Below are 25,136 nucleotides of genomic sequence, written 5' to 3'. Positions count from 1 at the left end.
AAGCGAGGTGTATGCTGATTGGCCAGCTATCCAGTGTGTTGTGATTGGCCAAATACCTGAAGCGTGTGACGGAAATGTTATGCCCCTTACCATACTGTGGTGCCGTGTAATGTAAAACGCAACGAGACAAAAACAATAAAATCCATTACAAACAAGGCATTTGTTGCATCCATAATTACTGATTAAAATGACTTATACTGTCTTTTTAGGCGTTGCGTTGCATATTGTGCAACATAAACATAAAACCATATCTGTTTTTGTGATCAGAGAAACAACAAACAACAAGCGCTGCTCTACACTGCTCAAAACTTGTGTTTGAATCATCAGTGGCAAATTCTTTAAATATGAAAACGTACTTACAGACTGTGAGTGAGAAGCACCAGACTGTCCTTGCAAAGTTGGAATTGTCCCACTTTATAGAAACAGCCTTTGTGCACAGACTTCACTGTAGGCTTCTCTCCCAGTTTCAGGAAACAGTCCTCTGTAAAATGCGCTGCACACATCTGAATATTTGGGTTGAACTGTTCTGGAACAGTGTTGTAAATACAACTTAACCACTGATTTCTAGTTGTGTCCTCTTTTGGAAGGCCAAACAAAGTGGTTTTGCTTTCACATTGAAACACACAGCGTCTCCACAACATGGAGATTATGTTATGCCTTCTTTCTTTGCGTGAACATTTGGGCGGTGTTATGCAAATCTTCCCAAACTGTGATGTAGGCATGTGGGGGGGGGTGTTTAAACGAGGCATTTAAGGAGGCATGGACGAGTCTTAACTTTCATAAAGAATATCTCTTTGGGTTTGAGACTTTAGTCTTTGCAACTTTAGGGATCTTATCTATGCACAAACACCTTCTAACACTCCAAAGAGAAAGGAAAACTTGAAATTGCATCATAAGACCCCTTTAAATGATTAGCCATGTCACTACTAATTTTTGAACTAATCAGTCATGTTACAACTTTACCGCACTTATTGTAAATTTCACTGACATTGTAGTAGGGTCGCTTTGTGAAAACATCTACATTGTTAATTATAGATATAGTAAGACAGAAACTCACCTGTTCCCCACTCATGTTGGTCTGCTGTGTTCCCTGAAAAGGTAAACATGTGTTTCGGGGCTCGGGAACTAGCGTAAACTGACGAACAGCGCCATCTGCTGTTTTTGGAAAAGTTGCTCAGTTGCATTTGTGAGAAAATCAAGCCAAGTGTCATCATAAACAGGCAAATGATTCTGAGCTGTAACACACAATACATATTTGTCCATGCCTCTGCATTTTCTCTCAAATAGAGTTTTGTATTTGCAAATCACTTTGTGTTTGTTTGGAAGTTGTTTGGTTACCTTACTAGTGTCAGTGTAGACATATTCCATACATCCATACATCTTCCAAACTGCGTGTATACGGTCTTGGTGCCTATTACAGTTTCTATTAATAGTCATCCATGCGTAATAATGCGGGTTGCGGATATAAAATAAAAAGCACGGAAGCGTTCACTCGGCGACCATAATTCGTAACACCGAACGTCAGCGATCATGCAAACACTTATTTACCTGAAGGATGAAAGAAAATGGTTTCTAAAACCATTAAAAATTACTTTCCAACATTAAATTCTGATAATAAATCAATTGTGCCTCCTTAGGTCAAATCACACGCAGTACAACAGATCCTAGACATTTTTTCAGACCAATCTGGCTAATGCGCCTGCGCATTGTAAAGTAAATAAACACGTGGGTGACACAGTTGTTTGTGTGTGTATTATATTATTATTATTATTATTAGGCCTATTATTATTTTTTTATTATTATTATTTTTTCTCTCTAATATGTACTTGCAACTACACATTCAGAACTTGTTTTTTATATTTTCAAATTCTCTGTTCAGGATTTGTAGGCAATTTGTAGGATTTTTGAGCCTTTCACTAGCACTAGCTCACCAGCAGAGGGAAGAATGACATAACATCTTGGAGCAACATGGGACTTAAATAAAATCTTTATTGAATGTGATTGTACGTTGCCATGGCAGTGAGTGTATAAAAATCACTCATACATTATCAGTTGAAAAATACACACTGCTCTCTGCAGGCTTTCAAATGACATATGTATTTTTCACATTGCACTTCCTCACCTAGGCACATACCCACAGTAGTATGTAAATGTTACAATAAGAGTATATATATTGTTACACAATTTGGATTAATCTAAAAGAAATATACTATATTTTGAGGACACAGTTGTCCTCGGAATTATGTTAGATCTGACAAAAACTCATTGCGAAATTGAGGCATTGAGAAAATAAAATGTGTATATATTTTGCTATATTTTATTTTGTATGTAGTCTGCATGTTTTGTGTACATACTGTATCGTCCTCATTAATCATACAGATCTGAGTGTTTTTGTGTCTGAAGTTTGTGGCGTCCGTTATCAGCAAATGGTCTGAAATGTTTGTCATTGTGTCAACATGTGTTTTCATGCAGGTGTCAGCTATCTGTAAATCAGAACATGTGACTGTGCCGCTCACAGGTGTTGTCCTTTAGCAATGATGGATGCCAGGTTTGCATGTGGACAGTTGTTGGGGTTATAGGGTTCAGAGACGAGAATACTGGGTTTGATCAGAATGGAATGGACACTCAAAAGCTAACAGTTTAGCTTTCATTTGTGGTCTTTCTGCTTCTTTTGATGGTACTTCCTGTACTGGTTCTGAATTGTAGCCGCTGCCTTGTCAGCAGAAGTTTTGGTGTGTCCATTACTGGAAGAAGAGTCTAAAAACAAGGGAGTGATTAAAACTAGATAATATTTTGAGAATTAGATAATACTTTAGATAATATTTTATGATTTTATATATGTAACGATAACAAAATATTTTATTTTACAGCTTTTGTTTCAGAATACAGTTTCAGAACTGTTCATACTTACTCTTTCTGTAAACTCCTATGCTGTTCCTTCTCTGGCCCTCAAACTGTAAAACAAACCAAAAAAAAATTTATTGTTAAAATACTTTATATATTTTTAATATGCACAGACAACTATAAATAAGCAATTTGTAGGTTCATTTAACAGAAAAGTGTGATCATTGTGGTGCTACCAAAACATTGTTTTGTTTATTTGAGCATCCTGACAAGCTTGGCATAGCAACAGTCCTTGAACCAATCATATGAGTTTGTGGGTGGGGCTATATATTCTTCAGCCAATAGTAGATGGGAGAACATTTGGGTTTGAAACCAGTTGCGTTCCACTTGGTAATGCCATTGCATAGAAACTAGGCCTACACACTTGAAGTGGATAATTTTGTCCTGAGTGAAAATTATGTACTCACTCTCATATTGTTCCGAACCTGAATAACTAATTTTCCTTTCTGGAACACAAAAGAAGACTTTTTGGAAATCAATTTTATGTCAGTGTTTATTTTCTGTCCTCTGACCTGCCATCATTGAATTAAAATGGCATATTTGAATGCATGTAAACATTATTGTGTCGGGAATGATTTAAAAACACAATGATTTATGGTTGGAATATATTGTTTTATGAACCACTTTTATTTTTTATTTTTCACTGTAAGAATTCTAAAGCTAGAATATTACAGAAAAATTTATGACACGTGGGTGAGTAAATGATGAGAATTTGCATTTTTGCACAATGCTTTTACCGATTCAGAAATTCACAGCATCTCAAAAATGTTTTTATACTTTGCTTTTACGTCACTACTTTGAGGTCCACGAAAGTGTCAGTGCATCCCTGTGTCCTTGAACGCACAAAAGCATCAGCCATGACAGTCTTATCACACGTGTCGCCTCTCTGTCTTTCCCGCCGGAATGTGCTAGACATGGTGGCACAGACAGATCACGCAGGTGTGAGACGTCTCTGCCGGGACATTCCACACATGCCTCTGCAGCGGGTTATGGCACGACTCAATGTGTTCATGCCGCTGGGGTCATGTCATGGTCATTATGGGCACTCTACTCCATGCACCGGCAATTATTTTTCACTCAAATGGAACATGACTATTTCAGAAAAATTCAATATATAATAAGAAATGTCCATGTAAGTGTCAGATAGTATTTTTTGGATGCTATTAATTAACCGATTTCTCTTCAAAGGCACTGTATGACCCGTAAATAAATCTTTAAAAGGGCTGTGTGGCCCCTACATAACACTACATTTGATAGGAAAGTTTGATCTTGAACTGGAGACCAAGTAGTTTCCTTAATGCCATATAGAGTGGCATCTGGTAATGGTAAACATATATATCTATTTTGATCAACATGCTAAAGCACAAAACCCATACATTCATTAGAACTGATGTACAAAAGAGCTTAAAAGCTAATGCAAAGAAAGTACACCAATGTCATAACCTTATTAAATTATTAATTGTAAACCATTAGCAGCCTGATTTGACTGTTTTGACTGTTCCAGCACAAGCCAAAAGGAAAGCAGCTTTGCTCTCTTTAGTAAGGAGACTTTTACAGGGGATTGTCCACATAATCAGTGTTCTGATATGCCTTGGATAAAAATGTCTGCGAAATGATGACCTTTACACTCTCTACTCTTAAGAAATTTAAGAATTCAAATGGAAATTAATTAATATTTAATGAAATATGAATGTACACTCAGATAAAAATTTACACAAGCTGTCACGGGTGGTACCATTTCAAAAGGTACCAATATATATCATTCAATTACTATTAAGGTATCAATATGCATTATTCAAGGGTAAGTAAGGTACAAAGGTGCAGCTTTTGAGAAGGTAGCCTACTCCCTTTTTTCTTTTTCTTTTTTTTTTTTTTTTTTTTTGGAGTTTGTTAACATTTTTTAATTCCATAACATGTTGTCTTCCAGACTAGCAGTAAAAAGAAACATGCAAAATGTTATTTTATTGTACTTTATTTATATGCATCTGTAGATAGAGTAAATGGAGTTCCTGTAAAAGTGTTATTCTTTTTTTTTTTTTTTACAATTTTGAACATGGCTTTTACCAGTGTTCAGATTAATAAAATACTGCCTCATATTTAAACATAATTAATGGCTGCATATTTGAACATGACATTTCAGAATACTGCAAAACAGTTCTCATAATGTTCTGTAGTTAATAAACTGAAGGAAATATGGTAATATCTATTAGTTAAAACTGTTACTGTTTTCGTATAGTGCCTTGCTTTAAGCACAGATTTGTAAATCTATTAGGTGGCAGTGTGTACCAGGCCTGCTGTTTAAGTAGAACCTCAGGACATCTACACAGACTTCTCTTTTATAGACTGTAATGCATTAAGACACAAATCCTTCTCCATTGGATTACTGGGACCTGAGGGATGTCCAAGCCTAGATATTCTGAGAGGGAATATCTGTGTGCATTGGCCTTGAACGGCACCTAGTAATGTCTGATAATAAGTGTAAGTCATATTGCGAAACTTCAGTAAAACGATATAATAGGATCCAGCGGTTAGGAATATAAGGTTCTGTTCACATGAAAACTAATAGTAAGAAAGAAACCCCAAAATGAGACCATTGACCATGAAAGCATTGAACAAGGGCCACCCACATATATAAGTGCCGCATTATTATTCTCATCTCTTTGTCCGCCCACCAGTATTGCCCTCTTTCACCCTCACCTTTACTCTTTCAAAAAGATATTTTGTAAGTACAGTCTTTTAAATGAGAATTTAATAACCAGACTATTGCTGTATAACTTTGATGGTGAATCTCATTAAGAACTGTAGTGGTCATATGTCATCACAAAAAGTTATTAGCATAAAGACAGAAGCTTATTGTTGTTGTTGATGTTGTTGTTTGTTTGTAATATTCTTTCATGAATATTAAGTATATTTCCTAACTTCTCATTAATCTAAGTAATCTAAAAATAATAATAATAATTGTCATGACTGCCTGGACTTTTTTATAAATAAAATAAAATAAAATAATTTATTTTGTTTTATTCAAATAAATTATCTCATTACACAAACATTTATGTAATGTATAAATACTTATTTAATTTAAATATATGTGTTTTTTTTATTTGCTTTAATGAGAATGATTTTTTTTTATTTTACAATAATTATAATTGAGGGCATGTGCACATAATTGTCATGTCAATTATTAATTTGTTATTAATTCTTTTTTTTCTACCATATTATCATTATACAGTAACATTATAATGATCCTAAATATAGGCTTCATTTTCATTATGCAGACATTTATTTTTCTTTTTATTAAAGGGTGAAATATGACTTTTATATGTTCCTGGTGAGATTCATCCTTGAAGAAACATTGGTGGATTTTTTGGGTTTAAGCAGTTGGGTAATGTAGTATAACAGTAAATAATAATAATAATAATAATAATAATAATAATAATAATAATAATAATAATAATAATAATAATAATAATAATGAGGAATTTCACCTCCTCTGAACGACTTCCTTTCCGACTGTGGGAGACATAGTGGACCTGCCATGGCAGCGGCTGAGACACCACATACGGAAGAGGTTGCTGTTGACGTACCCACCGAACACCCAGCTAAAGCAGAACAGACACAACAGAATCAGTGTGTGCATGTGTGTGTATGTGCTGGGGTGCGTGTTGCATGTTGTACAGTACATTGTTGTTGATGAGTGTGTATAAGTTTTTCCATTTGAGACCACATTTTGCCTCTTTAAGACAATGTCAGGTGTTTTGGTTTGACTCATGATGTGTCGTGATCTTGCATTCTAATCTGTCATTAGAAAGCTCCCATCTTGTCCCCTGTGAATTAAATCAACTCTTGTGGAATAAACAGAACAGCCATGTCAAAACTTAAGTGATCTAGTTCCTGCAGTCTCATTTCCATTGTTTATCAAAATTATGAAGGCCCTGAATTGCAATGTCATGCACCCTAATATCTTTATTACTGAGACTCAAGGATGTTGTATGATTAACCATCTAGGGAGGAAATGTGAACTTAAAGACTTTCATATAACACATTTCAAATTATTATTATTATTATTATTATTATTATTATTATTATGGGGTTGTGGCAATTATTTATTTTATTTTATTTTATTTTATTTTTCAACAACAAATGTGTCTGTCCCTCAGGCATAAAATAGAATGCTGGACATTTACATATTAAGCTAGTGATAGAAACACCTGTAAAAGTTACCTTAAAGAATATATGTCCATGAAACTTTTTAGCACCTTTTTTTTTTTTTTTTTTTAAACCATCTAAACCATTAATGGAAATTTTCTTTTTGTCCATATGTTCTAATGTGCTTTGAAATTAATGAACATTATCTCTCATTTCCAAGTAGACAGTAAGAAAAGAACCTATTTAATTAAGAAAATAAATCAAAACAATTGTGATTGTGATGTTGTCCTGTGTGTCATATGTGTCTATCTAGCATTTTTGTCATATATCATAATGTCTGGCATATGAAACTATGAAAAGAATTTCAGTCAACTAAACTGGTTTTGGCTGGTATGTTGACAATTGGCGACAAATGCACAAAGATATAATCCAATGAGTTGCCTTACCTGTTCAGCCACTCTCACCATCATATACATAGCTGTTAGCATTGTCACCAACATTTTGAAGGTCTGTTCACTGCCTTTCTTTGTGTTTTTCCTCAGGTAGTCCCGTTTGGAGCACGTCAAATGTGGTTATACTCAGAGAAGTCAAGGATCTAGAGCTTCATCTTTCTATTCAGCCAGACACACTTACATGGCTAAGTCATTTAAAGAGCTTTGTGTTACAGAAATAGGAGGCTTGTAATCTTTTCCTATGCGCACATGAGCGTTTATCCCTCTGGGTAGAGCTTTCACCTCATCCTGAGCCAGACATTACTCTTAACTTGAATTACCTGAACAGTTCCTCTCATATTAATATCATGGGGCTCTGTAAAATACATTTACACCAGGACATCAGAAATCACATTTGTAAATGGGACTACCTGTAAAGCAGATGTTATCGAAGTACATGAATGTTCAGAATCTCTTCTCAACTAATCAGACTTTAATCAGTCAACAACTGTATAGATAACAGAAGGTGTGATGTCATTAATGAAGTCATCACTTCTGCATGGAAGCCAATCATGTTTGAAACCACAGCAGCACAATCCTTATCTAAACACCATAAATGCATTAAAATGGAGAGCAATAATGATTAAAACTTTTTTTTTCGTGCTTGCCTGTGAAAAACCAAATGTTTAACATAAGTTAACAAGCTTTGTGTGTGTGTGTGTGTGTGTGTGTGTGTGTGTGTGTGTGTGTGTGTGTGTGTGTGTGTGTGAAATGTTTTACTTGAAAAATCTATTAATGCTTAAAAAAATAAAAAATTATATATATATATATATATGTATATATATATATATATATATTACACTTGGTTCGACATTTTGCTGACAAAACAATATTTATCATAGAATGTTTTAAAAATGATTTCATTGCATTATATTCTGTAGGACATGGATTATTTGGTACTTTTTTGCTGCATAGGGGTTGTTGTTTTCTGAGTGTGTACGTGATAAAGAACTGCATGTGCATATAAATACATAATGAACGGGGTGGGGCAAATTCCAAAAAAGCAGACTGTATCACTCTCAAGACTCATATAAAAGCTCAATGTCATGCCAGTCATATCAGTTCCATGTTATGACAGCACAGCACACAGCCAAAGAAGGCATCATAAATTTTAGGTAAGCTTACTTGCTTATTTATTCATTTGCTTGTTTGTTTGTTTAAACTCCAAAGCGAGATGATATGAAAATATGTTAACAGTGATACTAATGGCGACATATTCTGTGTAAAACCATTAGCAAAGTTTAGTATTTCAGTAATGTAATTAAATGAGGAATTGCATAGGTATAATAGTATGAATGTGTACTTTATATTTGATTTGAACTGAATGGGTTTTAACTGATCTGTGGTTTTGGATCTATGTTTAATGAATTATTCACAAGTGACTGCCTAATCTGAGGAATACAAAAGCATCGATTTTAATGAGAAATTAGCTTTCCATCTGTTTGTCTTGTGAAACGCATACATATAATCCTCGGGAAAAAAGAAAGATGCATGCTAAGTACTTGCTGATGAATGAATTTTGCTGAAAAATACATAAAATGCTGGTTGCATTGACAGTTATATTGTCAAATGATAAAAGAAAACCCCAGCTATGTGATTTTGATGTACAGGACACTATTAGACATCCAGCCAATAATGCTGCAACACTGTCAGAAAGTAATTAGCCCAGTACGATTAACATAATTTGTTCCCCTATGGCAAAGTCTCAACAGATTTGTGGAATTGTGTTCCTCAGATGGATGCAGTTTAGGGAAAGTTGGATATAATTTATCCTCTGTCAAGGATATGGACATTTAATTTGCAAATATCTGTCCTAAAAGCAGATTAATGAATCTATTTTAAGGTCTATGAATTTATTATTAGGAGGTCTCTGGATGAACTCTAATGTTGCTGCTGCATAGAAATGAGATTAAATTGACTTTTGAGTTGACATTTGAGTTGAATTTGTCTAAATGTAATGTGATCCAAGCTAAAGCTTGCATTTTGTATTTGCATGTTGTATATTCATTAATTTATTCATTCATTTAGTTTCTGAAGCAGAAAGAGGGACATTCTTTAACATTATGTTGTTTTTGGCTGGCAGGTTGATGTGAACCTTCAGATTGTAACTGACAATTAAAAAAAAAAAAACATTCTAAAACAATGTCTCTACATCGGAAGACTGTCCCTGACCCAGGGCCCCTTACTACTAAGATAGGTAAGAGTTACCATATACATCAGATTTCTGTTTCCATCATCCCATTATTAAGCATTTCTTTCCAAGCTTTTTAGAAACATCATAGATAACGTTATAGTTTTCATGATTATTGCTAAATTATTAGAATTAGAAAAAAAGTGATATTATTATAACACTGAATTTATTCACCAAATATGGTTCTCCTCTAGTGTCTGAAATTGACAGGGACAAGCATATTTTACTGCACATGCTGGACCTGCACAGGGAAAAGTTAGCACCTCTGGACCTTACAGCAATGCAATATGTAAGCACTCCAAGCACTGAAGATGACCTTCCACAGGACCCAACAGAGCTCTTAAATACATTCCTACGGCGGCTCTGGCTATGCAATCCCCAAGCCCGCAACACTTGCTGCAAGGTACCAGTAGGAGACTACGGTTTGGACATGGATGAGAATTCACAATGCGCTATCAATCCTTTAGACCTGGTTGCTGTCATCTACATGACAACAAATAGTTTCCTACAGCAAGAGATCAGCCAGCGAATGTTGCAGTGCAACTTTGCAGTGCCTCTGTATCTTCCCCCTATTCACCCAGAAAAGAAGGGAACGATCCTTCTGTGTCCATTTAGAGGTGTTCTTGGTCAGTGGAAGTCACCTTCTGAGGGACCCATCATGAAGAACATGGCCGATTCCAGGATGCCATTTCTCTCCGCAGTGAGGCTAGGTTCCTGCAACGTCTCGAAATCTCGAGTACTCAACCGCGTTCTTGGGGGTCCACATCAGCTGAATGACTGCTTCATAAACTGTGGTATGGAAGGAGGGCAGCTGCCTCGAATTCTCTCTGATGGTCTGGTGGAGGTTTGTTGGAACCTGCATTCAGGAGATCATCATAACAACGTCTTTTCTGGTCCTGTGCTAGTAGCTAATCTTCGTGGAGATGCAGTTGACTGTGAAAAACAGATGAGTCTTCTATGTTACACATCTGCAGTCCTCATAGTTTTCTGTGGAAGTTTTGGTGCCAAGGAACGAGACCTACTTGCCTCATGGAGGGACAATACAAGTCACATGATTATAATCGACTGCTCAACATCAGTAGAGGATGGACAAAAGAATCAAAATGAGAAAATGAAACAAAGGCTGATGAAGGATTTAGAACTTCCTGATGGAACAATGCTTAATGGCTGTGAAGGTGATGAGGAAGAACTTGCTGAGAACTTAAGAGATGTTCTGGATCGCTTTATTGCATACCTCCACACCACAAACCTTGTAGGTACAGCTGGTATGGCCAATGACCTCGACATTAATGTTGATGAAGATGAGCTCTGTCGAATGGCATTCAGTGAAGTTGAAGAAGTCATCAGTGGAATTGAAGATGGAGTGTCTAGCTACTTGGAGAATCAGCTGCCCCTGCAAGGTACAGTATGGAAACAGTTGTGTCAGCTGGAAAAGGAGGAGGCACGTCACCTACAGCAAACATCCCATAGCTTAACAGGGGAGAAGGAAAACCTTATAAAACAACTGCTTGATTATAAACTAACAACAGCCATGAGAGCCTTTACTGCAGCTCTCTGTTCACTTGACACAACCAAGCGGGCATTATTTCTCTCTTGGATGAGAGTGAAACTTGAAGTTATGCAGTTGGATAGCCTTTCTGATCAAAGGGAAGCAGATGAGGAACAAATGCGAGAACCTTGCATTGGACTTGAACATTTCCTTCGAGAGATGGGACTGGTCTATGAAAGATACTTCCGTGGCCCAAACAGTGACTTGTATGACATGTTCCGCTTACCATATTTAGGGGCTGAACTACTCTTTCATGGAGTTCCCCTTGAGCTCTATGATGGGGATGCCTCAGTATTTCCCATGAACTGGGTATACAGCGTTCTTTACGAGGTACACAAGCAGCTGCCAAAGTTCAGTCGCATGAGAGTTCTGACAATCCTAGGTTTCCACAACTCCAAGAACGCAGAGATCTTATCTGCCTTGTTCGGGGTCAACTTCCCAAAGTGGGGTAGAAGGCATATCAAAGGGGCATACATGCTTCTCCTCAGCCTACCTGACAACTTCAGAATGGAGATGGACTGTGAATTTCTGTTGCTGATTAGCACAGAAGGTTTGAACGCCCAAACAGAAAGAAGCCTTATGCATGCCAGTGAACTGGCTACCTTTGTCAGTGGACTGAGTGACATTACACTAATAAATCTACCAGATGAGGATCAGAACGAAACAAGAAGCAACCTTCAGATTGCTGTCAATGCTATTCTCTGCACACAAAACTTGGAGAGGAAGACTACCTTCCGGGTTGCTTCAGAGGGAGCAGGAATGGATGGAAAAATCATGAGTTGTGTAATTGATGTACTGACCACAGGACAGCTCCCAAATGAATCTCAAAGAGAAACACTTCCCACAAGTGAAAGAAGAGGTATAGGCAGCAGCTCTGTGACTTCACAATATGATCAAATCTACAGTGATTCAATTCTCAGACTAAAGAAAAGACTGTTGACTATGTTCCATGAAAAGGCAACAAATGGCCAGCCAACCTGCTTGGGTGCATTTATGGAGCATATGTTAAGGCTGTGGGAGTTAGTGAAAAATGAAAATTTTGCCATAAAGTTTGGAGACACGGCTACAGCTGATGCCATCATTGGTCTCTGCAGAAAACTTGTACAGGGAGAGAAGCAGCTCAATGATCAACTGGATCTTTGGGTGGAAGCATTGGACAATCACATAACAGAGTTGAAAGAATCGGCATACCAAAATGGAGAATACATGGATCCAGATAGGCTGCTCAGAATCTTGAGAGACGAAGCAGCTATCCAAATCAATAAAGAGAGAGACCATATTAAGGCAAGTCTCTGGGACTACCTTAGGCAGGAGGATATTGATATTAGCCTTGTGGAAAATTACAAAGTAAGCCTTCACAAAAAAGTAGACCACATTCAAGAGCAAATGACATATGATGTTGCCCAGAAACTTGAGTCTGCTACCATTCATCATGATATGACAGTTAAGATGCATGCCTTATTGACATCACTTGAAGCAGCCCTGGAGGTAAGGTTACGTTCACTCTTGCAGAACTCCAAGAACAATAACTGTGTGATTGAGGACAAGGAGCTTGAACGTGAATTTGTTAGTATTTGGGAAAATATCCCATCCAACATGAATGATCCCCCCCTAGAGACACAAGAAATCTTTGTAAGGATGGTGGAGCAGCTAAAGAAAAACCTAAGCGATCGTGGTCTAAGAAAACAAAACATAAGACTCCGAGATGCAAACCAGCTCGATGGATTTAAAGTGAAGACTGCCCATTTCGCTTTGAGTAGTAAGATGAAGAAAACACTAAAGTACAATAAGGATGTTGCACAAAGATTCACCAATAGGTTGATAGAAGACTGCGACAGAAGAGTCTCAGATAAAGTGTGCCACAAAGAGGTCTACTCAGATAGCTACATCAGAGAGTTGCTTGCAACTGTGGACAAGGGTCTGGAAGTTTTAAAAGGTGAGCCTTTCGTGATGAGTCCCAAATATGAAGTGGATATCAAAGGATACATCTGTGGCAAAGCTGCAGAGTCCTTTCAAGAGGTGCAGGAGTCATTCATAAGGGAAAAGGAAATAAAAGAGAGATTCCTAAATGAGACCAGGGAGAGGCACATGTTGAATTTCATATATCAGTTCCGAAAAAGGGACCAGTGTCAAAAAGCTGCTCAATCTTTCACCAATAAGTGCCTCAAGCCAACAGTGGAAGACTTCATCTACAACAGCTTGGAGAGACAGATATTTAATGATATGCTCAAGAACAAAAATGCACAACTTTATAGCTCACCGAAGAAGTTCCATTACAGTCTTCTTAAAGAAATGCTGATTAAGGACAGCTTTGAGGATTTCCATGAGTACCTTCAGTCCCATGAGAGCCTCTGCCGGAAGAGTATTGAGAATTTTATCAGAGTTCATCTGTCAGGTTCTGTTATGATCGAAGACCGCAGGGAACAGCGAATGCACCAAATCTTTGATTGGGTAAAGAGGTGCATTAATCAGGCATCTGAATCTAGTAGTGGGGCACAGAGAAATGTTAGACAACTACTCGAGGAAGTTTGTGCCAGTCTGGAGAGTGTAGGAAAAATCACTATGCCAACTCAAATCTTGAACAAACCTTTGTTTGACATAAGTACGCATCGTGAACATTTCTTTGCAAACTTAGAGGAATCAGTCTCTGAGTTATCCTCATCAATTTCTCAGGAATTTATGGAGAATGAGGATGTCATTGAGGTCCCGGATGACCTCCCCGATAAACTTCAGGACATGCTATATGAAAGAGTCAAGGGGTGCGATAAGCGCTGTCCTTTCTGCAAAGCTCCATGTGACCTGGAAGAAACAGAACATCAAGTGCACGAAGCGGTGGTGCATCGCCCCAAAGGTCTAGTGTGTTATACCAATGCCAACTCTACCACTCTGTCTCACAACACCTGCTCTGCAGATATTACAGGACAAAACCAATTTCAAAACAGAGATACAGCGGGCCGGTCTCTGCCCTTTAAGGAGTACCAATCTATCTACCCAGACTGGAAGATTTACCCAGAAGATCCTAGGAATAATGGGCCTGCAGTCTACTGGAGATACGTGTTCATGAGGTACAACAGTAGATTTGCTCAAAAATATCAGTGTGCACCTGCAAAATTACCTGAAGCATGGGGAAAAATCACTCAGAGGGAGGCACTACAGAGCTTGAGGGAGGCCTTTCAAATTACAGAGTGATAATGTCCTGCACCAGCTTTATTATGTACATGTCTGTTTTTCTGATGATTTTACTTCAGCTGATAAAACAATTTACTAATACAGAGCTTCAACTCTATTACAGAACTTTAAATAAAATCAACAGAAGGTGAAATTCTGTTTCATCACTTATATGCCAGTTGATGAAAGAATTGATGAACTCTTTCCTGTAATAATGTGGTTTAAATACAGATACTTATTTGCATCTTAAATATGTTTAGTGTAAAAATTTAAACATAATTCAGTTATACTCACTGTTAATGTCTTCTGATACACTTCCAATAAGATATATGCCAATATGGCACTGTTACTCTTTTGTCATTATGAATGTTGCAATGTCTTCATTACAAATAAACAACTGCAAAAGTATTTCATTAAAAACTACCTTAAAACTTCTTCTTCTTCTTCTTCTTCTGTCTCATTTCTTTATCATATTTGCATTGCATGCAAGGAAGATGGCTATAAACAACTTTTATTATTTTTTTTTTTTAAATGCAGAGCTCTAAAAGGTCAATGTAAAGATAAGTCTATCAGAATCATGGGATATTAGGTTCCACAAGCCACTTAATTAATTATTTAATTAATGCTTACAAAATGTATACAAACTGTACAATAAAATCAAAATTAATTTTAATCATGATAAAAGTTATCTTGAAAATCTAATTTCCACTGGAAGAGGAGAAAGTAGTAGGGAGATTGGACAGTTTTGGTATGGGGTGGAGAATTTTAGCTAAATTTGGTTATGTTATTGAATGGGTGTGTCAAATGAATGCACCTTGACCTGAGACTAAGTATCTCATGCAACCCCAGTGCTGGTATACACTCCATTTTACCTTACCTGTAGATCTTTGTAGTGGGGACACATGCCAACACGGGGAGAACTTGCAAACCCCCTTCAGAAAGCCTTCCTGCCTCAGCCAGGACTCAAACTACGGATCTTCTTGCTGTGAGGTAACAGTACTTTCAGATGTCATGAACACTGGAGGGAGAAAAAGTCATACCAGAAGGAGCTAGAATTTTATTCATATATATTTCACACTTCATACTGACTTATTTGAAAATAATGCTATTCTCAAATCATAATAAATGAATGCATTACTATATATAATGACATTTCTAAACTTGTCACTTTTGCACTTCTCATTTACATCAGTTTTTGGGAAAACTCTGTTCTGTGGCACAAGAATGTTTTCAATTAAAATGGAACTTTTAAAGAAAAATACAACACAGACGCTTTTATAGCCTTTATTGGTGCTGTTTGAGCTCCTACATGGACCACCTGGATTAACATTATGATGCATTATGATACCATGTGACTTTCTAAGCAACAGAAACGTTCCCACTCAGAGGTACTCATATTTTGTATGAATGATTAAGCAAATGTTTATGTACAGAGCTCTAGTAAATTTAACATGGACTTCTCTTGGTTGTTTCCATATTTTGGTTCTTCTCAACCTGAACTGAAGCCCTAATATGGGATCAGAATCCCGCCAAATGTATTGCAGTCATAGATCGAAAAATAATAAGCATAAATAAAACATTTAATAACACATGTAAAATAATAACGCACAAAACTGAAAAACAAATGCAAATTTTTTTTAAAATAACAAACAACGCGATCATGGATCGAAAAATAATAAGCGTGAATCAAAACTGTAAACACATTTAAAACTATATTGCACAAAACTGAAACATGAATTCAAAATTTTTCAAATCGCAAACAAAATCAGGTTTCCTGCTAATGTGTTATTTTTTTGTGTGCTTATGGTCTTTTCCCCTTTGCTCTTGTTTCCACGTTCTGCACTTGCGTTTCTAAATGTTGCGGTTAGAGTTTCATGTAAATCAGGGCGGGCTTCAGCGTCACCATTGGGCCACAAGTTCTAGATTGACAGCTGCTCCTCTGGCCAATCAGTCCAAGGGGGAGTTGACGTCACTCCAATGCGACTCGTGGCTGCTGTGGCAGGTGTGTGTGAAGCTGGATATAACCAGCGTCAGCAGGCAAATCCCGGACGATCTCAGGTAATTAGCCATAAATATTTTGTTAATGTGTGACAGAAACATTCCCTTTGTGTGTTTTGATATTTTCTGCAAGCTCTGTGTAGTCCGAGTAGGCCGATATGTAGCCCGCTAACACGTGTCTTGTTAGTTTGGATTAGTAAGCAATACTTTATATTTTAGGCAGTAGGGCTGCACTATAAATCGCACGCGATATTTGATGCGCAGCTTGTCAGTAAAGCCGGTTCTGTAATCAGCGGTAAATCTCCATCACCTGCGCGCTTTCATGGAGCAGCATTTACTACACAGAGCCGTTATGCTGCTCCATGTGAAAGCGCGCAGGTGACGGAGAATTACCGCTGATTACAGAACCGGAATGCAAATACAGTATTTTATGTTATATTTGTGGTTGTAGCTAGAAGAGATACAGCTACAGGAAACCAACATTAAATATTTTTTTCTACCAATTAGATTGTGTTTTTATTAAAGTTAACACCTACCCCAACCCTACCCTTACAGTAATGCAGATACATTAAAAATCATTGTTTAGCACAAGAAAAAAGGACGCAATATTGATGTGCGCATGCGCAGTAAACCCTGGTAGGAAATGTCAGGACACCGCCTTTACTGACAAGACGCGCATTAAATATTGCGTGCAATTTATCGTGCAGCCCTACAGTGCCTAAAATATAAAGTATTGCTTACTAAACCAAACTAACAAGACACCTGTTAACGAGCTAGATATCGGCCTACTCGGACTACACAGAGCTTGCAGAAAATATCATAACACACAAAGTGAATGTTTCTGTCACTCATTAACAAAATATTTATGGCTAATTACCTGAGATCGTCCGGGATTTGCCTTCTGACACTGGTTATCCATTCTCACACTAGATCTTCACACTATTAATCACGGGATTGGGACGGCACAGGAAAAAATGTCAGCGGGAGTGGGCGGGACCGGGAATCGTACACTTTGATCCCCAACTTTGTACACAAATATAGCCTACCTTTAAAATAAACTATAAACTGTAGGCTTATATTTTAACTTTGAACTCAATTCTACTTCCCCTGTGTCTTTATGTTCTCCTCCTGTCTGTTTTGTGTGGCTGGTTCAGTGAATGACCTGCGCGTGAAGGACAGACCGTTAATGGCTGGTCTATGTGGTAATACAGTAGCCTACATCGGGCAGGAGATCCAAAAGCCCAGCTATCATTCATAGACCTCAAATATAGCTTTTCATCTAAAAGATGTATGTAGTCACAACTTTACATGGCCGCTCAATCTAATGTTAACCCACAGAAATGTGTGCTATTGAAGTGTGTGCACAAACTGAACAGCAGCGCGCTCACAGCAGGACAGATGGAGGCACCGGTGCTCTCACTGGCTCTTAAAATACTCCGTAATCTTTGGTCATACAGATAAAAGTAATAAATCTTTCGAATCCATATACGTTCATTTGTGTGCACTCAGAATAACAACGAAACGTGCTTCTGTAAAATAATTAAAGCAAACGATGCGGTTTCTGTCATCTTGGTCATGTGAACTTGAGCGAGAAACTTCGATACTCTGTATGAAAAATAAATCTATAGACAGTGAAATGTCTACGCTCAAATGAAAAAAAAATAAAAAATAGAAAACGTGTGTGTTAGCATGGATGTTTTACATTAAATGTAATGTGTGTGCAATGAACAATGTGCATTAAGATGGCTTTCAGTTCAATAAAATAACAAAAAACTACATTTTGAATTTTTATTTAACTAAAGTGGGCATGCTGTGATCTGTACTGTATTTTTTTTTTTGTGACAGATTCCGCCAAAAAGAAATACAGGGAGGGAACGTGAGTCATTCTTCCGGGATAGAAACGGGAAGGGATTTTCCCCCAGTTTTTTTGTGTGATTGGGACGGGATGGGATCTTATTTTGCGGGAGTGGGACGGTAAAGATTTGAAAATCCACTCCCGTGTGTCACCCTCTACTTCACACACCTGCCACAGCAGCCACATCAGTCCAAGGGGGAGTTGACGTCACTCCGATGCGACTCGTGGCTGCTGTGGCAGGTGTGGGAAGTAGAGGTCGACACGGGAGTGGATTTTCAAATCTCTCCCGTCCCACTCCCGCAGAAAAAAAGATCCCAACCCCTCTCAATCACACAAAAAAACTGGGGGGAAATCCCTTCCCGTTTCAATCCCGGAAGAATGACTCACGTTCCCTCCCACCAGGGGTGCAACTATCCAGTGTTAGGGGGGTATGCAGCAAAAAATTTTGCCCCCCCTTAAATAAATAAGTGTGCCGGACATCATCATGTATATGTATACATATATATACACACACACACATATATATATACACACAGTACAGACCAAAAGTTTGGAAACATTACTATTTTTAATGTTTTTGAAAGAAGTTTCTTCTGCTCATCAAGCCTGCATTTATTTGATCAAAAATACAGAAAAAAAAGTAATATTGTGATATATTATTACAATTTAAAAATAATTGTTTTTAAATTTATTATACTTTAAATTATCATTTATTTCTGGTGATGCAAAGCTGAATTTTTAGGATCATTATCACATGATCCTTTAGAAATCATTCTAATATGATGATTCATTATCAAAGCTGGAAACAGTTCTGCTGCTTAATATTTTTTCAGAGCATGTGATACTTTTTTGGGATACTTTGATGAATAAAAAGTAAAAAAAAAAAAAAAAAAAAAAAAAAAAGCTATGTTTTTAAAATATAAAAATTTTGTAATAACAATATACACTACTGGTAATTTGGGGTCAGTAATTTTTTTTTCTTTCTTTTTTTTAAATAAAATCAATACTTTTTATTCAGCAAGGATGTGTTAAATTGATAAAAAAGTGATAGTAAAGAAACTATATTATTAGATATAGTTTTATTTGTTATTTTTTTTTTTTTTTTTTTGAATAAATGCAGTTCTTTTTAACCTTTTATTCATCAAATATATTAGACAGCAGAACTGTTTCCAACACTCATAATAAATCAGAATATTAGAATGATTTCTAAATGATCATGTGATAGACTGGATGTTACATGTGACACTGAAGGCTGGAGTAATGATGCTGAAAATTCAGCTTTGCATCAAAGGAATAAAATATTTTTTTTTTTATAAATTCAAATAGAAAAAACTATTATTTTAAGTTGTAATAATATTTTACAATATTACTGTTTTTCTGTATTTTTGATAAAATAAATGCAGCTTTGATGAGCAGAAGAAACTTCTTTCAAAAACATTAAAAAATAGATACCTTTAACCAGGGGTGCAACTGTGAGGTGTTTGTGGGTATGATTAAAGATTTTTTGTCGCCCAGCAGATGTAACTGTAGCCTGTATGTCTGACAGCACAGCTGAGCTAACATGAACAGCTAATGGTTAAAAAATAAAAAATAAAAATAAGTTTAATAATCTATTTGTGTTCATGATAAACCACCCTTATTGCATAAGTAAATGGTTTTCCAGCGTTCTAGTCATGTTTTGTGCATGCTACCTTATATTTACCAGTTGTTATTTTACTTTAATAAAAATTGAGATATGTCATGCTGAACTGAAAGCCCTAAATGGGACCCGAAAATCCCCCCCAAAGGGTATTCCCCAGCATGGGATCGAAAAATAAATAAAATAAAACTTTTAAATAACACATGAAAATATAACGACAAAAATGAAAAAAAAAACCCCAAATTTTTTTTTAAAAATAACAAAAGCGATCATGGACAAAAAATAATCCCGTGAAATAAAAAAGAAAACCCACTTTTAAAAAAAATATTCCCACAAAACTAAAACTGAATTAAAAATTTTTCCAAACGCAAACAAAACCCGGGTTTCCCTGTTTCATGTTTTTATTTTTTTTTTTGGGGCTTTTTTTGGTCTTTTCCTTTTCCTTTTGGTTTTTCCACGTTCTGCACTTCCCCGTTTTTTTAAATGTTCCCGGTTGATTTTCAGGGTAAATCAGGGCGGGCTTCAGGGGTCACCGGGGGCCCCCAAAAAGTTTAGATTGACAGTGCTCCTCTAGCCAATCAGTCCAAGGGGGGTGCGTCATCCAATCCCCAAAAACCTTTTGGCTCCCCTGTGGCCGGGTGGGGTGAAGGGGTTAAAACCCGGGCCGTCAGCGGAAAATTTCCCGGACGATCTCGGGGTAATTAGCCAAAAATTTTTTGTTAATGGGGGACAGAAACACCCCTTTTGGTGTGTTATGATTTTTCTGAAAGCTCTGTGTAGTCCGAGTAGGCCCAAAATTATGTAGCCCGAAAAAACCCGGTCTTTTTATTTTGGTTTAGTAAGAATACTTTATTTTTGGGCCCAGTGGGGGCTGCCCCTAAAATCGCCCCCCGATTTGATGGCAGCTTGTCAGTAAACCCCCGGGTTCTGAAATCAGCGGAAAACCCCTTTACCTGCCCCACTTTCTTTAAAGCAGAAACTTTACAAAAACGGGCCTTTTATGTGCCCCCAGGTGAAACCCGGCGCAGGTGACGGAGAATTACCGCTGATTACAGAACCGGAATGCAAATACAGTATTTTAGTGTATATTTGTGGTTGTAGCAAAGAGATCAGCTCCCGGAACCACATTATTTTTTTTCTACCATTTCGATGGGTGTTTTATTAAAGTTAACACCTACCCCAACCTACCCTTCAGTAATGCAGATACATTAAAAGCATTGTTTAGCACAAGAAAAGACGCAAATTGATGGCGCATGCTCAGTAACCTGGTAGGAAATGTCAGACAACCAGCCTTTACTGACAGACCGCATTCAATATTGCGATGCATTTTCGGCAGCCCCGACAGTGCCTACAATATAACGTATTTTGTACTAAACCAAAGAACAAGACACCTGTTAACGACTGATAATCGGCCTACTCGGACTACACAGAGCTTGCAGAAAATATCATAACACACAAAGTGAATGTTTTCTGTCACCACATTAACAAAATATTTATGGCTAATTACCTGAGATCGGTCCGGATTTGCCTTCTGACACTGGTTATCCATTCTCACACTAGATCTTCACATCTATTAATCACGCGGATTGGGACGGCACAGGAAAAAAATGTCAGCGGGGAGTGGGCGGGACGGGAATCGTACACTTTGATCCCCAATTTGTACAACAATAGCAGCCTACCTTTTAAAATTAAAACTATAAACTGTAGGCTTATATTTTAACAACTTTGAACTCAATCTACTTCCCCGGTGTCTTTATGTTTTCCTCCTGTCTGCTTTGGTGGGCGAGGTTCAGGAATGACCTCGCGCGGAATGACGTTGTGAAGGACAGACCGGTAATGGCTGGTCTAGGTGGTAATACAGTAGCTACATCGGGCAGGAGATCCAAAAGCCCAGCTATCATTCATAGACCTCAATATATAGCTTTTCATCTAAAAGATGTATGTAGTCACAACTTTACATGGCCGCTCAATCAATGTTAACCCACACGAAATGTGTGCTCTTGGAGTGTGTGCACAAAACTGAACAGCAGCGCGCTTCACAGCAGGGACAGATGGAGGCACCGGTGCTCTCACTGGCTCTCTTAAAATACTCCGTAATCTTTGGGCATACAGATTTAAAGTAATAAATCTTTCGAATCCATATACGTTCATTTGTGTGCACTCAGAAGAACACACGAAACGTGCTTCTGTAAAATAATTAAAGCAAAACGATGCGGTTTCTGTCATCTCGGTCATGTGAACTGAGCGCGAGAAACTTCGAAACTCTGTATGTTAAAATAAATCTATAGACAGTGAAATGTCTACGCTCAAATGAAAAAAAAAATAAAAAAATAGAAAAAAGTGTGTTTAGCATGGATGTTTTACATTGAATGTAATGTGTGTGCAATGCACAATGTGCATTAAGATGGCTTTCAGTTCAATAAAATAACAAAAAAACTACATTTTGAATTTTTATTTAACTAAAGTGGAAATGCTGTGATCTGTACTGTATTTTATTTTTTTGATAAAATAACAAACAAGAAAGAAATCCAGGGAGGGAACGTGAGTCATTCTTCGGGATAGAAACGGGAAGGGATTTTCCCCCAGTTTTTTTGTGTGATTGGGACGGGATGGGATTCTTATTTTGCGGGAGTGGGACGGTAGAGATTTGGAAAATCCACTCCCGTGTCACCCTCTACTTCACACACCTGCCACAGCAGCCACATCAGTCCAATGGGGAGTTGACGTCACTCCGATGCGACTCGTGGTTCTGTGGCAGGTGTTGGAAGTAGAGGTCGACACGGGAGTGGATTTTCAAATCTCTCCCGTCCCACTCCCGCAGAAAAAAAGATCCCATCCCGTTCAATCACACAAAAAAAACTGGGGGGAAATCCCTTCCCGTTTTTCAATCCCGGAAGAATGACTCACGTTCCCTCCACCAGGGGTGCAACTATCCAGTGTTAGGGGGGTATGCAGCAAAAAATTTGCCCCCCCTTAAATAAATAAGTGTGCCGGACATCATCATGTATGTATATACATATATATACACACACACAAACATATGATATACACACAGTACAGACCAAAAGTTTGGAAACATTACTATTTTTAATGTTTTTGAAAGAAGTTTCTTCTGCTCATCAGCCTGCATTTATTTGATCAAAAATACAGAAAAAAAAGTAATATTGTGATATATTATTACAATTTAAAATAATTGTTTTTAAATTATTATACTTTAAATTATCATTTATTTCTGTGATGCAAAGCTGAATTTTTTAGGATCATTATCACATGATCCTGTTAGAAATCATTCTAATATGATGATTGATTATCAAAGCTGGAAACAGTTCTGCTGCTTAATATTGTTCAGAACATGTGATACTTTTTTGGGATACTTTGATGAATAAAAAGTAAAAAAAAAAAAAAAAAAAAAAAAAAAAGCTATGTTTTTAAAATATAAATATTTTGTAATAACAATATACACTACTGGTTAATTTGGGGTCAGTAATTCTTTTTCTTTTTTTTTTTAATAAAATCAATACTTTTATTCAGCAAGGATGTGTTAAATTGATAAAAAGTGATAGTAAAGAAAATATATTATTAGAATATATGTTATTGGATTTTTTTTTTTTATTTTGAATAAATGCAGTTCTTTTTAACCTTTTATTCATCAAATTATATTAGACAGCAGAACTGTTTCCAACACTCCATAATAAATCAGAAATATTAGAATGATTTCTAAATGATCATGTGATAGACTGGATGTTACATGTGACACTGAAGGCTGGAGTAATGATGCTGAAAATTCAGCTTTGCATCAAAGGAGCCTAAATCTATTTTTTTAAGTAAATTCAAATAGAAAACTATTATTTTAAGTCTGTAATAATATTTCACAATATTACTGTTTTTTCTGTATTTTTTTGATAAAATAAATGCAGGCTTGATGAGCAGAAGAAACTTCTTTCAAAAACATTTAAAAAATATATATAGCACAGATCTTTAAAGATAGAGAGAGAGATGTGACCCTAATTACAGCTTACATGTCACCCAGCAGATGTAACTGTAGCCTGTATGTCTGACAGCACAGCTGAGCTAACATGAACAGCTAATGGTAAAAAAAATAAAATAATTATAATAATCTATTTGTTTCCATGATAAACCACCCTTATTGCATAAGTAATGTTTTCCAGCTTCTAGTCATGTTTTGTGCATGCTACCTTATATTTACCAGTTGTTATTTTACTTTAATAAAATTGAGATATGTCATGCATGGGATTGGTACCATAGGGTTTTAACCAAAATCTAAATGTAGATATCAGCAACATTATTTTGCAGTAAGTTATTAAACACTTGCCAGTCAACATTAATATTTGCAAGCCTCCAAGTTTGGTAGCAAATCTATGCATGATTCCATGGTAAACCAGAGATATTAAAGTTGTTTTCCAGATTCTTGTCATTTATTGTAAATGCTACCTTATATTTTTCAGTTTTGGGTTTTGCATAATCTAAGCTAGATACATATTCTGTCTTATCTAGCTAACGTTAGTCTGTTAACTGTATTTGCAAGCCACCAAGCATAGACGTCACATTTTAAATCCTACCTGTTGCCTTTCACCATCCACTTATTTAGCTGCTGTTGCATCCCCTGACATGCCATCTCCTTTTTCCCTCTTTCTTTTTCTATTTTTAGCCCCGATAGCTTTTTTGCTTTATCCATCTTTTTCGAGTTTCAACGACAACTCACTAACGTTACTGCTGCTCACTCAGCGCTCACGGCGCCCCGCCCACTCGCGATATTACCCTTCTATGTCTAAATTCTATGATGGAATCTTATGAGGGCACCGGCGCCTAGCCCGTTAGTCCTCTAAAATTTATATAACTTTTTTTATATATAACTTTTATATAAATTTATATAACTTTTATTATTTTAAAAAAAATTTAACCATCGCTTTGGCGCCTCCCATGGTGCGGCGCCCCTATGCGCCGCATATAGCGCATACCCACTTTTTGCGCCACTGCCTCCCACTATGTTGTATTTCTTTTTGGCCGGCTACATATCGGCCTACTCGGACTACACAGAGCTTGCAGAAAATATCATAACACACAAAGGGAATGTTTCTGTCACCCATTAACAAAATATTTATGGCTAATTACCTGAGATCGTCCGGGATTTGCCTTCTGACACTGGTTATCCAGCTTCACACACCTGCCACAGC

General features: G+C 36.9%; 2 protein-coding genes across 4 annotated transcripts; one reads left to right on the top strand and one right to left on the bottom strand.

Moving 5' to 3' along the window:
- Window positions 1-1,965: 1,965 nt before the first annotated feature.
- LOC109083686 lies at window positions 1,966-25,136 on the bottom strand. Of its 3 annotated transcripts, XR_006156537.1 has the most exons (5): window positions 25,075-25,136; window positions 15,327-15,467; window positions 6,390-6,503; window positions 2,912-2,954; window positions 1,966-2,757 (listed from the first exon to the last, which is right to left on the bottom strand). XR_006156537.1 is itself a non-coding variant. In XM_042739183.1 (4 exons), exons 1-4 carry the CDS (start codon window positions 15,351-15,353, stop codon window positions 2,648-2,650), a joined length of 294 nt encoding a protein of 97 aa, XP_042595117.1. In that variant the 5' UTR covers window positions 15,354-15,474; the 3' UTR covers window positions 1,966-2,647. The 3 variants fall into 3 exon arrangements, 2 of the variants coding, with proteins under 2 accessions (XP_042595117.1, XP_042595116.1); XM_042739183.1 differs by lacking the exon at window positions 25,075-25,136 and having other exon boundaries at window positions 15,327-15,474; XM_042739182.1 differs by lacking the exons at window positions 15,327-15,467; window positions 25,075-25,136 and adding an exon at window positions 7,497-7,702.
- si:dkey-202l22.6 (interferon-induced very large GTPase 1) lies at window positions 8,525-14,883 on the top strand. The gene is made up of 3 exons (XM_042739181.1): window positions 8,525-8,656; window positions 9,625-9,738; window positions 9,927-14,883. The coding sequence occupies exons 2-3, from the start codon at window positions 9,684-9,686 to the stop codon at window positions 14,468-14,470; spliced, it is 4,599 nt and encodes a 1,532-aa protein (XP_042595115.1). The 5' UTR covers window positions 8,525-8,656; window positions 9,625-9,683; the 3' UTR covers window positions 14,471-14,883.

Source organism: Cyprinus carpio, chromosome B15 (assembly GCF_018340385.1).
Source record: "Cyprinus carpio isolate SPL01 chromosome B15, ASM1834038v1, whole genome shotgun sequence".
In the NCBI taxonomy this organism is placed as follows: domain Eukaryota; kingdom Metazoa; phylum Chordata; class Actinopteri; order Cypriniformes; family Cyprinidae; genus Cyprinus; species Cyprinus carpio.
The sequence above is the reverse complement of the archived record's forward strand: the minus strand, read 5'-3'. Positions and strand labels throughout refer to the sequence as shown.

Bases quoted from the DNA above. Each gene is read 5' to 3' on its own strand.
- si:dkey-202l22.6 (XM_042739181.1), top strand. From the start codon at position 9,684: ATGTCTCTACATCGGAAGACTGTCCCTGACCCAGGGCCCCTTACTACT. The intron at 9,739-9,926 runs GTAAGAGTTACC...GTTCTCCTCTAG, and splicing joins GCCCCTTACTACTAAGATAG to TGTCTGAAATTGACAGGGAC.
- LOC109083686 (XM_042739182.1), bottom strand. From the start codon at position 7,550: ATGTTGGTGACAATGCTAACAGCTATGTATATGATGGTGAGAGTGGCT. The intron at 2,955-6,389 runs GTGAAATTCCTC...TTTGTTTTACAG, and splicing joins AAGGAAGTCGTTCAGAGGAG to TTTGAGGGCCAGAGAAGGAA. The intron at 2,758-2,911 runs GTAAGTATGAAC...CCTTGTTTTTAG, and splicing joins CATAGGAGTTTACAGAAAGA to ACTCTTCTTCCAGTAATGGA.